Genomic DNA, 13,473 nt, shown 5'->3' with positions numbered 1-13,473 from the left:
GCCAATGGGATTTGGGGCAGTGTATGGATATGGGTACATAACTGGCTGGAAAAGGGGAAACGGAGAGACAAAACTGGGTAATTTTCCAAGTGGAGGGTCCCACAGGGATCTGTGTTTGGACTCTGGCCACTCTCAATAATGATTTAGCTGAGGGACGTTATGTTGAGGTTGTCCAGGACGTTGGTGAGGCCTCTCCTGGAGCATAGTGTGTAGTTCAGGTCTCAGTGTTATCAGGAAGGATATTATTAAACTGGAGAGGGGTCAGAAAAGATTTACCGGGATGTTGCCGGGATTGGAGGGTGTGAGTTGTAGGGAGGGGCTAGATAGACTGGGGATTTCTTTCATTGGAGCATAGGAAGTTGAGGGCTGACCTTACAGAGGTTTATCAAATAATGAGGGGTGTAAATAAGGTGAATGGCAGGTGTCTTTCCCCTCGGGTGGGGAGATTTCAAAACCCGGGGGCATATCTTTAAGGTGATAGGAGAAAGATTCAAAAGGGACCTGAGGGGCTACTTTCTCACATAGAGGGTGGTGTGTGTATGGAATGAGCTGCCAGAGGAAGTGGAGGAGGCTGGTACAGTTACAGCATTTAAAATGCATATGAATAGGAAGGATTTAAAGGGACATGGGCCAAATGCTGGCAAATGGGTCTAGATTGATTTGGGACATCTGGTTAGCATGGACGAGTTCGACCGAAGGGTCTCTTTCTGTGCTGTGAGACTCTGGATCTAAATGTAACATCTCAAAATTTGCAGATGACCCAAAGCTGTGTGGGTGAGGTGAGATGTGGGGAGGATGCGGAGATGTTGGTGTGATTTGGACAGGGTGAGTGAGTGGGCAGATGCAGTGTAATGTGAATAAATGTGAGGTTATTCCCTTCAGAAACAGAATGTTCCTGCTGAGCTGAGAATCCAGAACCTGCGGTCACAGTCCAAAGGGACAGGGCAGGCCATTGGGACTGAGATGAGGAGAAATGTCTTCACCCAGGGAGTGGGGAACCTGTGAGATTCTCTCCCACTGGAAGCTGTTGGGGCTCAGTTCGTTAGATATATTCGAAAGGGAGCTGGATCTGTCCCTTTTTGCTCAAGGGATCAAGGGAGATGGAGGGAAAGCAGGAATGGGACACAGGGATTGCATGGTCAGCCAACATCAGATTGAACAGTGTGCAAGCATGAAGTGCTGAATGGCCGACTCCACCGATTTTTCTGTTTCTTTTTCTCTTCTGCTGGTTCCTTTCCCCACCTCTTCACCCTGCTCGCTGCTCCCCACCTCTTGCCCACCCCTTTCCCTGCCCTCGCCGCCACTGACCCCCACTTCCCACTTCCTGAGCTGCTGCTGATAATTTTCCCGGATTTTTCCATTTATGATTTGGGGCAGTATTGGGGGTTGGTGCTGGGGGGGCACTGTAACTGGACATGAGGCACACAGATGATTCTGGTCCCCGGACCCCCTGCTCTATCATGACTGTGCTCTCCCCCACCCCCCCCACCACCAATCCATCCTCCAGCCCCCACCCCCTCCCTGACTCCAGTCTCACGCGAAACTGTGCCTGTTTGGAAAACGGGCATGTGACGGAGGCCCTTCGCCAAACCCCGATCTCTTCACAAGTGCCTCCTTTGAGCTCCCTGTACGTGCCACGCGGAGACCAGGCACATTCGGTTGTAGGATGGGTCCCTTTGCTGGCGTCTCACGCTTCCTCCTTGTTTGTTCTAGACTCCTGCTTCGCTCTAGCAGTGACAGGGAAGTGCCGAGCGTCCTTCCCGCGGTGGTATTATAATCCAGGCAGCCGGGCGTGCGAGCGATTCACCTACGGAGGCTGTGGAGGGAACAAGAACAACTATCCCTCAGAGTCAGCCTGTATGGCCAGGTGCTCAGGAAAAGCTGGTGAGAGAGCTGCGTGTGTGCGTGCGCGTGTATGCTTGTGCGCGCGTGTGTGTGGTGTATGTACTGTGTTTCGGATGTTTGTGAATGGGGGTAAAGTGGGTACAGTAAACTAGCAGCTATCGGATCAGAAACGTGCCTGTCGATCAGATATCCTGGATAAAAACGGAAAGAACTGCGGATGCTGTAAATCAGGAACAAAAACAGAAGTTGCTGGAAAAGTTCAGCAGGTCTGTCAGCATCTGTGAGGGAAAGAAAGATAATGTTTCGGGCCCGGTGACCCTTCCTCAGAACCGGACCCGAAACGTTAACTCTGTTTTTACCTTCACAGATGCTGCCAGACCTGCCGAAATATCCTGGATAGTAAGGTCAGAGGCTGGCGATCCTTCAGCGAGTAATTCCCCTCCTGACTCCCTAAAGCCTGTCCCACCATCTACAAGGCACAAGGCAGCAGTGGGATGGAATACTCCCCACTTGCCCTGGATGGGGGCAGCTCCAACAAAACTCAAGCTCGACACCATCCAGGATAAAGCAGCCCCCGCTCGAATGGCACCACATCCACAAACATCCCACTCCCTCCCCCCACCGACGCTCAGTCGCAGCAGTGTGTACCATCTACAAGATGCTCTGCAGAAACTCACCAAAGATCCTCAGGCAGCACCTTCCAAATCCACGACCGCCTCCATCCAGGAGGATGAGGACAGCAGATACATGGGAACACCATCCTCTGCAAGTTCCCCTCTGAGCCACTCACCATCCCGACTTGGAAATATATCACCGTTCCTTCAGTGTCACTGGGACAAAATCCTGGAATTCCCTCCCTAAGAGCATTGTGGGTGGCCCTATACAAATATACTGCAGCGGTTCAAGGAGTCTGCTCACTTGCACCTTCTCAAGGGGGCAATTAGGGACAGGCGATAAATGCTGGACCAGCGAGCAACAGGCACATCCCACAAATGAATAAATAAATAAAAAATTGAAGTATGCAATGTCGATGTAGAAACAGATGTGGGGGTATACACATCAGTGTTATGATCCTGTAACTGCATAAATCATTTGAATAGTAATGCAACGTTAACCTCGAATAAAACTTAGCAGCAGAGCGCCTTCTCACTTGCACCCTCAGATATCACCGTATTTGACAAGAAACTGACCCAATTGAATCAGTTGTTGATATTTTGTATGGTCATTCGATTGATCAACAAGTATATTTACACTGAGGTAAATCAATTAAAAATCTGTAATAACTGGACAGAATAATACAGCAGATTTGGCAGTGTTTCAGGCATATAACGTTGCCAGTTTATTGAGAGTGCTGGTGGAAACAGAGTATGTTGTATTTCCAAATTGATTCACTCCTTGGCCAAAAGGTCATCCGTAATTGCCCCCTGAGAATGTTAGGGTGAGCTGCCCTCTTGAACCACTGCAGTTTATCTACATAGGGGGACCCACAGTGCCCTCAGGGAGGGAATTCCAGGATTATGACCCAGCGACGTTGAAGGAACAGCGATGTATTCCCAAGTTGGGACGGTGAGCAGCTCGGAGGGGAACAAGCAGGGGGCTGGTGTTCCCATGTATCTGCAGAGGTTTGACAGTGATGGAGCATTGTCTCAGTGGGATCAAATTGGAAAATCACCAAAATCTGCTCAACCCAGGGAAGCTGGTGGGGCCGGTAACTCAGGTGGGTAAATCGGATGTAAATCCTGAAGAAGGGTCCTGACCCGAAACGTAAACTTTCCTGCTCCTCTGTCACTGCCTGACCTGCTGTGTTCCTCCAGCTCTGCACTGTGCTATCTCTGACTCCAGCATCGGCAGTTCCCACTATCGAAGTAAACCAGCCACCCGTTTTAAAGATGTACACAGCTTGCGTTTCTACAACGCCCTGCCCCATCTCAGGATGTTCTGCTGTGCTGTGCGGTCAATGAAATAGCTTTCTCGAGGTGGGGTCCCTGTTCTGATACAGGAAACGCGGCAGCCCCAGTGCACACAGCAAGATCCCACACCCTGTGTTACGGTTATGAACCCAGACACACTCCCTCTGGCCTGATGTTTGAGGGGCAAGTTATTTGAGGGAGGGGCCACCTGCTGTTCCCTTGGGTTACCCTCCTGATTGTCTGGGGGAGGGAGGGTGGGGACAATCTCAGGCCCCGCTAGGACAGGTGCACACGTGCACACACAGTCTGTCCGCAACCGCCACCTCTGGCTTTCAAATTTATCTCATTTCTCAAAGAAATCTCCACTTTGTCACCTCGGCAACTCCTGTTTACTCACTGCTGTCGAGGTGAAGATACCTTTAATGGATTGTGTTTGGACTGACAGGATAGACTAACCTTATCTGTCAATGCGGTGTTCTCTCCCCACCCCCCAGCTTTGCCCCACTCCTTCCCCTTCGCCTGCCCCTGCTCCTCCCCCAGGCCCCTTGCTCTCTTGCCTCCCCCTCGCCCCATGCCCCTTGCTCCCTCTCCCACAGTCCGTTGCATCCCCATTTGTTCCTTTTTGTGCTCTTCCCTTGCCTTCCCCCAACTCCGTCGCCCTCCCACTCACCCAGTCTGGGGGTGCTGGGGGTCGTGGGGTGGGAGGTGGGGAACGGGGAGGTGGGTGTTGAGAGAAGGGGGCAGTGAGCTGTGGACACTGCTCACTGGGTGGATCGGGCAGAGGGACAGCGATGTAGCACTCGCCCCAGGACGATTGGGCCACGTTGTCATCATGAGCCTCTGGAATGGGACCCTGGTTTAGGAGAGTGAGGTACTGAGGCCAGGAGAAGCTGGACGGTGATCCCGGGCGAACCTGCCGGAATGTTCTGCTGGAGGTTACTGTGGTTTCTGGACCATGTGGGCCCAGTACATCATCAACAAACTTAACATTTCTTCTGTTTTTTATAACCTTCTGTAGATAATTCAAAGCAAGATCATGGTGGGAACTTTAATACACAGCATCACCCCGAAGCTCCTCATCGCGTTCCTGGTAAACTCTGTTTATTTTCACACTTTAAACGGGAGAGGGGAGGGGTTTTGAGAGGGAGGGTGGCGTGCTTGGTTGATTTGGTGAGGCCAGGATCGCAGTCCCAGGTCAGTGCTGTCTGCTAGCTTCAGATTTTGCGGGCTGAAAGGTCGTGATATCACCACGATTAGATCTCTTGGGGCAGGGGTTCCATGGGAGTGCTGAATTGCCACAGTCACCATTTTAATAACTCCACAGTGACCGGTATCCCATCACCGAGTCACTGACCCAGCTCCCTCAGAGCCAGTTCTCAGAGTGAGCGGGAACTCTCACCCCACCCCCTGTACATAACTGTCAGCCAGGGCTCCCTGATGGGACCAGGGTAACAGCCCCAAACAGGGAACTCATACTCGATAATGTTCCACCTGACTGACCTGGTTACGGTCCCTATACACACCTTCCTCTTGAGGAGGAAATGGACACTCCCCGACCACCCCCCCCCCCCCCACCCGACCGCAAGCTGCCCCACTCACCCCCCTGTGCTGGGGAGTGGGACAGCTCGGTGGGGGGGGCGGGGGGGAGGTCATTGGGGCAGCTCAGGGGGGTTAGTGGGGCAGTTGGGAGAAGAAGGCTGTCAGGGAGAGTTTCAGAAAAGGAGGGTCAGGGGTCAAAAGCAGTTTCCGGTTTATCTGGTAGAATGTTTGCTGAAGACCCTCCCTTGTCTGAAGAGCCCCGCGAGGGTGGTGGGGGGATGTGGGCAAGTGTGTAGGGTCCCTGCGAGGGGGATGGGGTATGTGCAATCGCGTAGGGCCCCCTCGAGAGTGTGGGGGGTGGGATTGAGTGTGCAGGGTCCCCGCGAGGGGCATTTGGTGGCAGAGGGTTGGGGGGGATGTGCATGAGTGTGCAGGGCCCCTGCGAGTTGGATTTGGAGGGAGTGGGTATCGAGTATGTAGTGTCTCCGCGAGGGGGATTTGGAAGGGGGGGAATCGAGTGTGCAGGGCCCCTGCGAGGTGGATTTGGAGGGGGTGGGTATCGAGTATGTAGTGTCTGTGCGAGGGGGATTTGGAAGGGGGGGAATCGAGTGTGCAGGGCCCCTGCGAGGTGGATTTGGAGGGGGTGGGTATCGAGTATGTAGTGTCTCCGCGAGGGGGATTTGGAAGGGGGGGAATCGAGTGTGCAGGGCCCCTGCGAGGTGGATTTGGAGGGGGTGGGTATTGAGTATGTAGTGTCTCTGCGAGGGGGATTTGGAAGGGGGGGAATCGAGTGTGCAGGGCCCCTGCGAGGTGGATTTGGAGGGGGTGGGTATCGAGTATGTAGTGTCTCCGCGAGGGGGATTTGGAAGGGGGGGAATTGAGTGTGCAGGGCCCCTGCGAGGTGGATTTGGCGGGGGTGGGTATTGAGTATGTAGTGTCTCCGCGAGGGGGATTTGGAAGGGGGGGAATTGAGTGTGCAGGGCCCCTGCGAGGTGGATTTGGAGGGGGTGGGTATCGAGTATGTAGTGTCTCCGCGAGGGGGATTTGGAAGGGGGGGAATCGAGTGTGCAGGGCCCCTGCGAGGTGGATTTGGCGGGGGTGGGTATTGAGTATGTAGTGTCTCCGCGAGGGGGATTTGGAGGGGTTGGGTATCGAGTATGTAGTGTCTCCGCGAGGGGGATTTGGAAGGGGGGGAATCGAGTGTGCAGGGCCCCTGCGAGGTGGATTTGGAGGGGGTGGGTATCGAGTATGTAGTGTCTCCGCGAGGGGGATTTGGAAGGGGGGGAATCGAGTGTGCAGGGCCCCTGCGAGGTGGATTTGGCGGGGGTGGGTATCGAGTATGTAGTGTCTGTGCGAGGGGGATTTGGAAGGGGGGGGATCGTGTGTGCAGGACCCCCACGAGGGGGATTTGGGGGGAGATCGAGTTTGTAGGGCCCACAAATACCCACCGGAAACCAAATGCCCCCATGAGGATCGGGAGTCCGGTTTGTGAATTGTAGCCCCATCTGTTCTAATTGCCCCCACCCCAATGAAGCGTTGTCAGTGGGAGGGAGACATACAGACGAGGAGGGGGTTGACAAGTGGAAATAGGGTTGTTACCATTTAGTCCATTAACTGGGGCCTGTCCTCTGGCGTAATCCCAGTTACACCAATGTAATGAGCCAGGCTTTATAAAAGACCTTAAAGTAAGGGAACACTTAGGAGGCAGCGATCATAATATGGTAAAGTTCAGCCTGCAGTTTGAAAGAGAGAAGGCAAAATCGGATGTAATGGTGTTACAGTTTAATAAAGGTAATTACAGGGGCATGAGAGAGGAATTGACGAAAATCGACTGGAAGCAGAGCCTCGCGGGGAAGACAGTAGAGCAACAATAGCAGGAGTTTCTGGGTGTTATTGAGGACACAGTACAGAGGTTCATCCCAAAGAAAAGAAAGATTATCCGGGGTGGGATTAGACAGCCATGGCTGACAAAGGGAGTCAGGAAATGTATCAAAGAAAAAGAGACAGACTATAAAGTGGCCAAGAGCACTGGGAAATCAGAAGATTGGGAAGGCTACAAAAACAAACAGAGGATAACAAAGAGAGCAATAAGGAGGGAGAGGATCAAATATGAAGGTAGGTGAGCTAGTAAAATTAGAAATGATAGTAAAAGCTTCTTTCAATACATAAGAAACAAACGAGAGGCAAAAGTAGATATTGGGCCGCTCCAAGTTGATGCTGGAAGGCTAGCGATGGGAGATAAGGAAATAGCTGAAGAACTTAATAAGTACTTAGCGTCAGTCATCACAGTGGAAGACATGAGTAGTATGCCAACAATTAGGGAGAGTCAGCGGGCAGAGTTGAGTACGGTAGGCATTACAAAAGAGACAGTGCTAGAAAAGCTAAAAGGTCTAAAAATTGATAAATCTCCTATCCCCGATGGGCTACATCCTAGAGTTCTGAGGGAGGTGGCTGAGGAAATAGCAGAGGCTTTGGTTGTGATCTTTCAAAAGTCACTGGAGTCTGGGAAAGTCCCAGATGATTGGAAAATTGCTGTTGTAACCCCCTTGTTTAAGAAAGGATCAAGGCAAAAGATGGAAAATTATAGGCCGATTAGCTTAACCTCGGTAGTTGGTAAAATTCTAGAATCCATTGTCAAGGATGAGATTTCTAAATTCCTGGAAGTGCAGGGTCAGATTAAAACAAGTCAGCATGGTTTTAGTAAGGAGAGGTCGTGCCTGACAAACCTGTTATAATTCTTTGAAGAGGTAACAAGTATGTTAGACCAGGGAAACCCTGTAGATGTTATCTATCTAGACTTGCAAAAGGCCTTTGATACGGTGCCTCATGGGAGGCTGCTGAGGGCCCATGGTGTTCGAGGTGAGCTACTGGCTTGGATTGAGGATTGGCTGTCTGACAGAAGGCAGAGAGTTGGGATAAAAGGCTCTTTTTCAGAATGGCAACCGGTGACGAGTGGTGTCCCGCAGGGTTCAGTGTTGGGGCCGCAGCTGTTCACCTTATATATTAATGATCTGGATGAAGGGACTGGGGGCATTCTGGCGAAGTTTGCCGATGATATGAAGATAGGTGGACAGGCAGGTAGTACTGAGGAGGTGGGGAAGCTGCAGAAAGATTTAGACAGTTTAGGAGAGTGGTCCAGGAAATGGCTGATGAAATTCAATGTGAGTAAATGTGAGGTTTTGCACTTTGGAAAAAAGAATACAGGCATGGTACTATTTTCTAAACGGTGAGAAAATTCGCAAAGGAGAAGTACAAAGGCATCTGGGAGTGTTGGTCCAGGATTCTCTAAAGGTTAACTTGCAGGTTGAGTCCGTAATTAAGAAAGCGAATGTAATGTTGTCGTTTATCTCAAGAGGGTTGGAATATAAAAGCAGCGATGTGCTTCTGAGGCTTTATAAGGGTCTAGTTATACCCCATTTAGAATACTGTGTCCAATTTTGGGCCCCACACCTCAGGAAGGACATACTAGCCCTGGAGCGTGTCCAGCGGAGATTCACACGGATGATCCCTGGAATGGTAGTTTTAACGTATGATGAACGGCTAAGGATCCTGGGATTGTACTCATTAGAGTTTAGAAGGTTGAGAGGAGATCTAATAGAAGTTTACAATATAATGTATGGTTTAGAAGGGGTGGACGCTAGGAAGTTGTTTCCGTTAGGCGGGGAGACTAGGACCCATGAGCACAGCCTTAAAATTAGAGGGGGTAAATTTAAAACTGAAATGAGACGACATTTCTTCAGTCAGAGAGTGGTGGGCTTGTGGAATTCATTGCCGCAGAGTGCAGTGGAGGCCGGGACATTGGATGCCTTCAAGGCAGAGATCGACGAATTCTTGATCTCAAAAGGGATCAAGGACTACGGGGAGAGTGCAGGGAAGTGGAGTTGAAATGTCCATCAGCCATGATTTAAATGGTGGAGTGGACTTGATGGGCCGAATGGCCTTCCTTCCACTCCTATGTCTTATGGTCTTATAGTGATGAGAAGATGATCTTGTTCTGGTTTGACAAGGGCAGGACGTGGTTAAAAGGAACAGAAACACTAGCACAGAGTAGATGGGCTGAATAGCATGTTTGTGTGCTGGGAGTGGTGTGTAGTAGCAGGGAGTATATTCTCTGGCCAGTTACTATCCTGCTGATGTTGTATTGGCCAGACACCTGTCAAAGAGATGATGTAGGTGAAAGACAAGAGTGTTGAGAGCTTCACTGGAAAGTATCTCGGTTTGATCTTGTCTTAGTGTGACCTGGAGCAGACCATTCAGTCCATCAAGCCTGTTCCTATCCTTCGATGAGCTGGTGGCTAATCTATGGCTTAACCCTGTATACTTGCTTTTGGCTCATATCCCTTAAATGTTTGTTAAGCAACATGTGTTATCGGTCTTAGATTTAAAACTAACAACTGATCCAGAATCGATAGCCATTTTTGGAGAGAGATCCAAATCTTTGATATGTAGAAGTGCTTCTTGATATCTCTCCCGAACGGTTTGAACTTTGCCTCTAGCTCTAGAATCCCCGGCCAGTGAAAATACTTTATTTTTAATCTACCTTGTCATTCCCAGTTAATATCTTGAGGTTTTCAATCAGATCACCCCTTAAGCTTCTAAATTCCACAGAAAACAGGCCTCATTTGTATAATCTGTTCTATAAATTAACCCCTGAACTGCAGATATCATTCTTGTAAACCTACATTGTACTTGTTCCACGGCCAACTGAACTTTCCTAAAGCGTGACACCACATCAACTGGGGTCTAACCAGGGTTCAGTATAACTACAGCATCACTTCCACATTCCTTGTTCTCCAGTTGTCTGGATATAAAAGGTCAGCATTCCATTAGCCGCTTTTCTGATTATCTTCATAGATCATCATAGAACCCTTCCAGTTTGGAAGCAGGCCGTTCAACCCATTGAGTCACACTGACCCTCCAAAGAACATCCCATCCAGACCCACACCTTCTCCTGTCCCTGCATTTCCCTCCTGAGGCAATATGGGTCATTTAGCATGGCCAATCCACCCTAAGGTGCACATCTTTGGACTGTGGGAGGGAACCCACACAGGCATCTGTCTAGTGGTATTTTCAGTGGACTGTTAATCCAGAGATCCAGATAATGTTCGGGGCCAGATGATTGAATTTGTATTCAATAAAATGTCTGGGATTAAGAGATCGAAACATTGTCAATTGTCAGAAAAACCCATCTGGTTCACTAATGCCCTTTGGGGAAGGAATCTGCCATCCTTACCTGGCCTGGCCTACATGTGACTCCAGACCCACAGCAATGTGGTTGACTCTGAACTGTCTGGCCAATTAGGGATGGGGCAGTAAATGCTGCCTGGCCAGCGACGCCCTCATCCTGTTAATGAATAAACACGGGGAGAATGTGCAAACTCCACACAGACAGTTACCTGAGGGTGGAATTGAACCTGGGTCCCGGGTGCTGGGAGATAGCAGGGCTAACCGTTGAGCCTGTCTGTAACTATTTAAAGATGTGTGAAACTTAGAGTTTGCAGTGTTACCAGTGTGAGAGGATCTGTCTTCATATCGAACATCATGTAGCGAGAGAGAGAGAGAGACAGAGGGCAGCTGTGATGATGCCAATCTGTCTGAGAATGAACATGATGAGAGTAACTTTGTGGAGCTGGCAGAAGGCACTGGGAGTGCTCTGGTCACTGGGAGAGGAGGGGGAAGTGGTGGGGGGGGGGGGGGGGGGGGGTGGTGTGGAGGGGGATGGGGAGACCCTGTCTGGAATTGACGACTGGAGCATGCCTGAACCACTCAGCAGAATTTAACCCGCCAGCCAGAATAACTAGACTCTGCTTCGGCGGGAGGTGGGGATGCTAGGAATGTCTCACCCTTAACGATTTGAAGAGTTTTAGTCATACATTTGAGTAGAAGGAGTCGCTTAAAAAACACTGCAGATGCCAAAGTCCTGAAACAAAGGCAGAAATGGCAGAGAAACTCGGTGGATCTGGCAGCATCTGTGGGGAGAGAAGCAGAGTTAACGTCTCTCTGTCTGTCTCTCTCTCTCTCTCTCTCTGTGTCTCTGTCTTTCTCTGTGTGTGTGTCTCTCTCTCTCTCTGTCTCTCTGTATCTCTATGTCTCTCTCTCTCTGTGTCTCTGTCTTTCTCTGTGTGTGTGTGTCTCTCTGTCTCTCTCTCTCGCTCTGTTTCTCTGTATCTCTATGTCTCTCTCTCTGTCTGTCTCTCTGTATCTCTCACTCTGCATGTATTTGTCTCTGTCTCTCTCTGTCTCTCTCTCTCTCTCACTCTGTGCTTGTCTCTGTCTCTCTCTCTCTCTGTGTCTCTCTCTCTCTCTCTCTGTCTCTCTGTGTCTCTCTCTCTCTGTGTCTCTCTCTCTCTCTGTCTCTATGTCTCTCTGTCTGTCTCTGTGTCTCTCACTCTGTATGTATTTGTCTCTGTGTGTGTCTCTCTCTCTCTCTCTGTGTCTCTCTCTCTCTCTCTCTCTGTGTCTCTCTCTCTCTCTCTGTCTCTATGTCTCTCTCTCTGTCTGTCTCTGTGTCTCTCACTCTGTATGTATTTGTCTCTGTGTGTGTGTCTCTCTCTCTCTCTCTGTGTGTCTCTCTCTCTCTCTCTGTGTGTCTCTCTCTCTCTCTCTGTCTCTATGTCTCTCTCTCTGTCTGTCTCTGTGTCTCTCACTCTGTATGTATTTGTCTCTGTGTGTGTCTCTCTCTCTCTCTCTCTGTGTGTCTCTCTCTCTCTCTCTGTGTGTCTCTCTCTCTCTCTCTGTCTCTATGTCTCTCTCTCTGTCTGTCTCTGTGTCTCTCACTCTGTATGTATTTGTCTCTGTGTGTGTCTCTCTCTCTCTGTCAGTCTTAATCTGTCTCTATCTGTGTCTCTCTCTGTCTCTCTCTCTCTCTCTCTCTCTGTGTGTCACTCTCTCTCTGTGTGTGTCTCTCTCTCTGTGTCACTGTCTTTCTCTGTATGTGTGTCTCTCTGTCTCTGTCTCTCTCTCTGTCTCTGACTCTCTCTCTCTCTGTCTCTCTCTCTCTGTCTGTCTCTGTGTGTCTCTCTCTCTCTCTCTCTGTGTCTGTCTCTCTCTCTCTGTGTGTGTCTCTCTCTGTGTGTCTCTCTCTCTGTCTCTGTCTGTGTCTCTCTCTGTCTGTGTCTCTCTCTGTCTGTGTCTCACTCTCTGTCTCACTCTCTGTCTCACTCTGTCTCACTCTCTCTCTCTCTCTCTCTCTCTGTGTCTCTCTCTCTCTGTGTCTCTCTCTCTCTGTGTCTCTCTCTCTCTGTGTCTCTCTCTCTCTGTCTGTCTCTCTTCCCCTCCAACTGACGCTGCCAGACCGACTCTCTCTGTCTGTATCGCTGAATTGCTTGCGACCCGACTGGTCACTGTCTGAATCTTTTGCTGTTTGTTTGTTTATTTTTATCAGCCATTTCGATGGTGATCCTGCTGTCGATCTGTGTCCTCGTGCTGCTGGGGGGAGTCATCTACTTCATTGTCAAACTCACCAAGAGTGACCCTGTTGCCTCCTACCAGCGAGCGCCTCATGGAGAGGACAAAGAGAACCTCATCAGCACTGTTCAGAATCTGTAAGGCGCAGGCCGCTCTGTCTGTGGAGAGTGTGGCAAAAAAAAAATAAGCACAGTTTTACAACTTTTACCCTCGCGTCTTGTCTCCAGCATTACCACAGCAGGGAGAGAAAGAGAGAGTTCTCCGTATTTCATTCATAAACACTTCTCTCCCTCCATCCTAACCTTTCCTAGTTCAGTCTGTATTGATGAAGGGTAGACTTTAACGAGATAGTTTGTAGTCATGAGCAGAGGATGAAAATTGGAACTGGCAGAGTGACCCTGGGGTGTGGGGGGGAGAGACTGGGGTGTCACAGCGGGTAGGGTAGTGTCACTGGAGGGGGATGGAGAGTGACCCTGGGGGTTGGGGGGGAGAGACTGGGGTGTCACAGGGGGTAGGGTAGTGTCACTGGAGGGGGATGGAGAGTGACCCTGGGGGTTGGGGGGGAGAGACTGGGGTGTCACAGGGGGTAGGGTAGTGTCACTGGAGGGGGATGGAGACTGACCCTGGGGTGTGGGGGGAGAGACTGGGGTGTCACAGCGGGTAGGGTAGTGTCACTGGAGGGGGATGGAGAGTGACCCTGGGGTCAGGGCAGAGACTGGGGTGTCACAGGGGGTAGGGTAGTGTCACTGGAGGGGGATGGAGAGTGACCCTG

At 50.4% G+C, this 13,473-nt stretch overlaps 1 protein-coding gene across 2 annotated transcripts in view; it reads left to right on the top strand.

Annotated features, from left to right (window-relative positions):
* LOC125447699 (kunitz-type protease inhibitor 1-like) overlaps positions 1 to 12,888 on the top strand; it is a 112,079-nt gene extending 99,191 nt beyond the window's left edge. For both annotated transcript variants that reach the window (XM_059640987.1, XM_059640988.1), the window contains 3 exons: positions 1,714 to 1,884; positions 4,774 to 4,845; positions 12,679 to 12,888. In XM_059640987.1, coding sequence (XP_059496970.1) covers positions 1,714 to 1,884; positions 4,774 to 4,845; positions 12,679 to 12,842 — 407 coding nt within the window. In that variant the 3' untranslated portion in view covers positions 12,843 to 12,888. The remainder of the gene's footprint in view (positions 1 to 1,713; positions 1,885 to 4,773; positions 4,846 to 12,678) is intronic.
* The last annotated feature ends 585 nt before the right edge of the window (positions 12,889 to 13,473 follow it).

Source organism: Stegostoma tigrinum, chromosome 39, assembly GCF_030684315.1.
Source record: "Stegostoma tigrinum isolate sSteTig4 chromosome 39, sSteTig4.hap1, whole genome shotgun sequence".
Classification (NCBI taxonomy): Eukaryota; Metazoa; Chordata; class Chondrichthyes; order Orectolobiformes; family Stegostomatidae; genus Stegostoma; species Stegostoma tigrinum.
The sequence above is the reverse complement of the archived record's forward strand: the minus strand, read 5'-3'. Positions and strand labels throughout refer to the sequence as shown.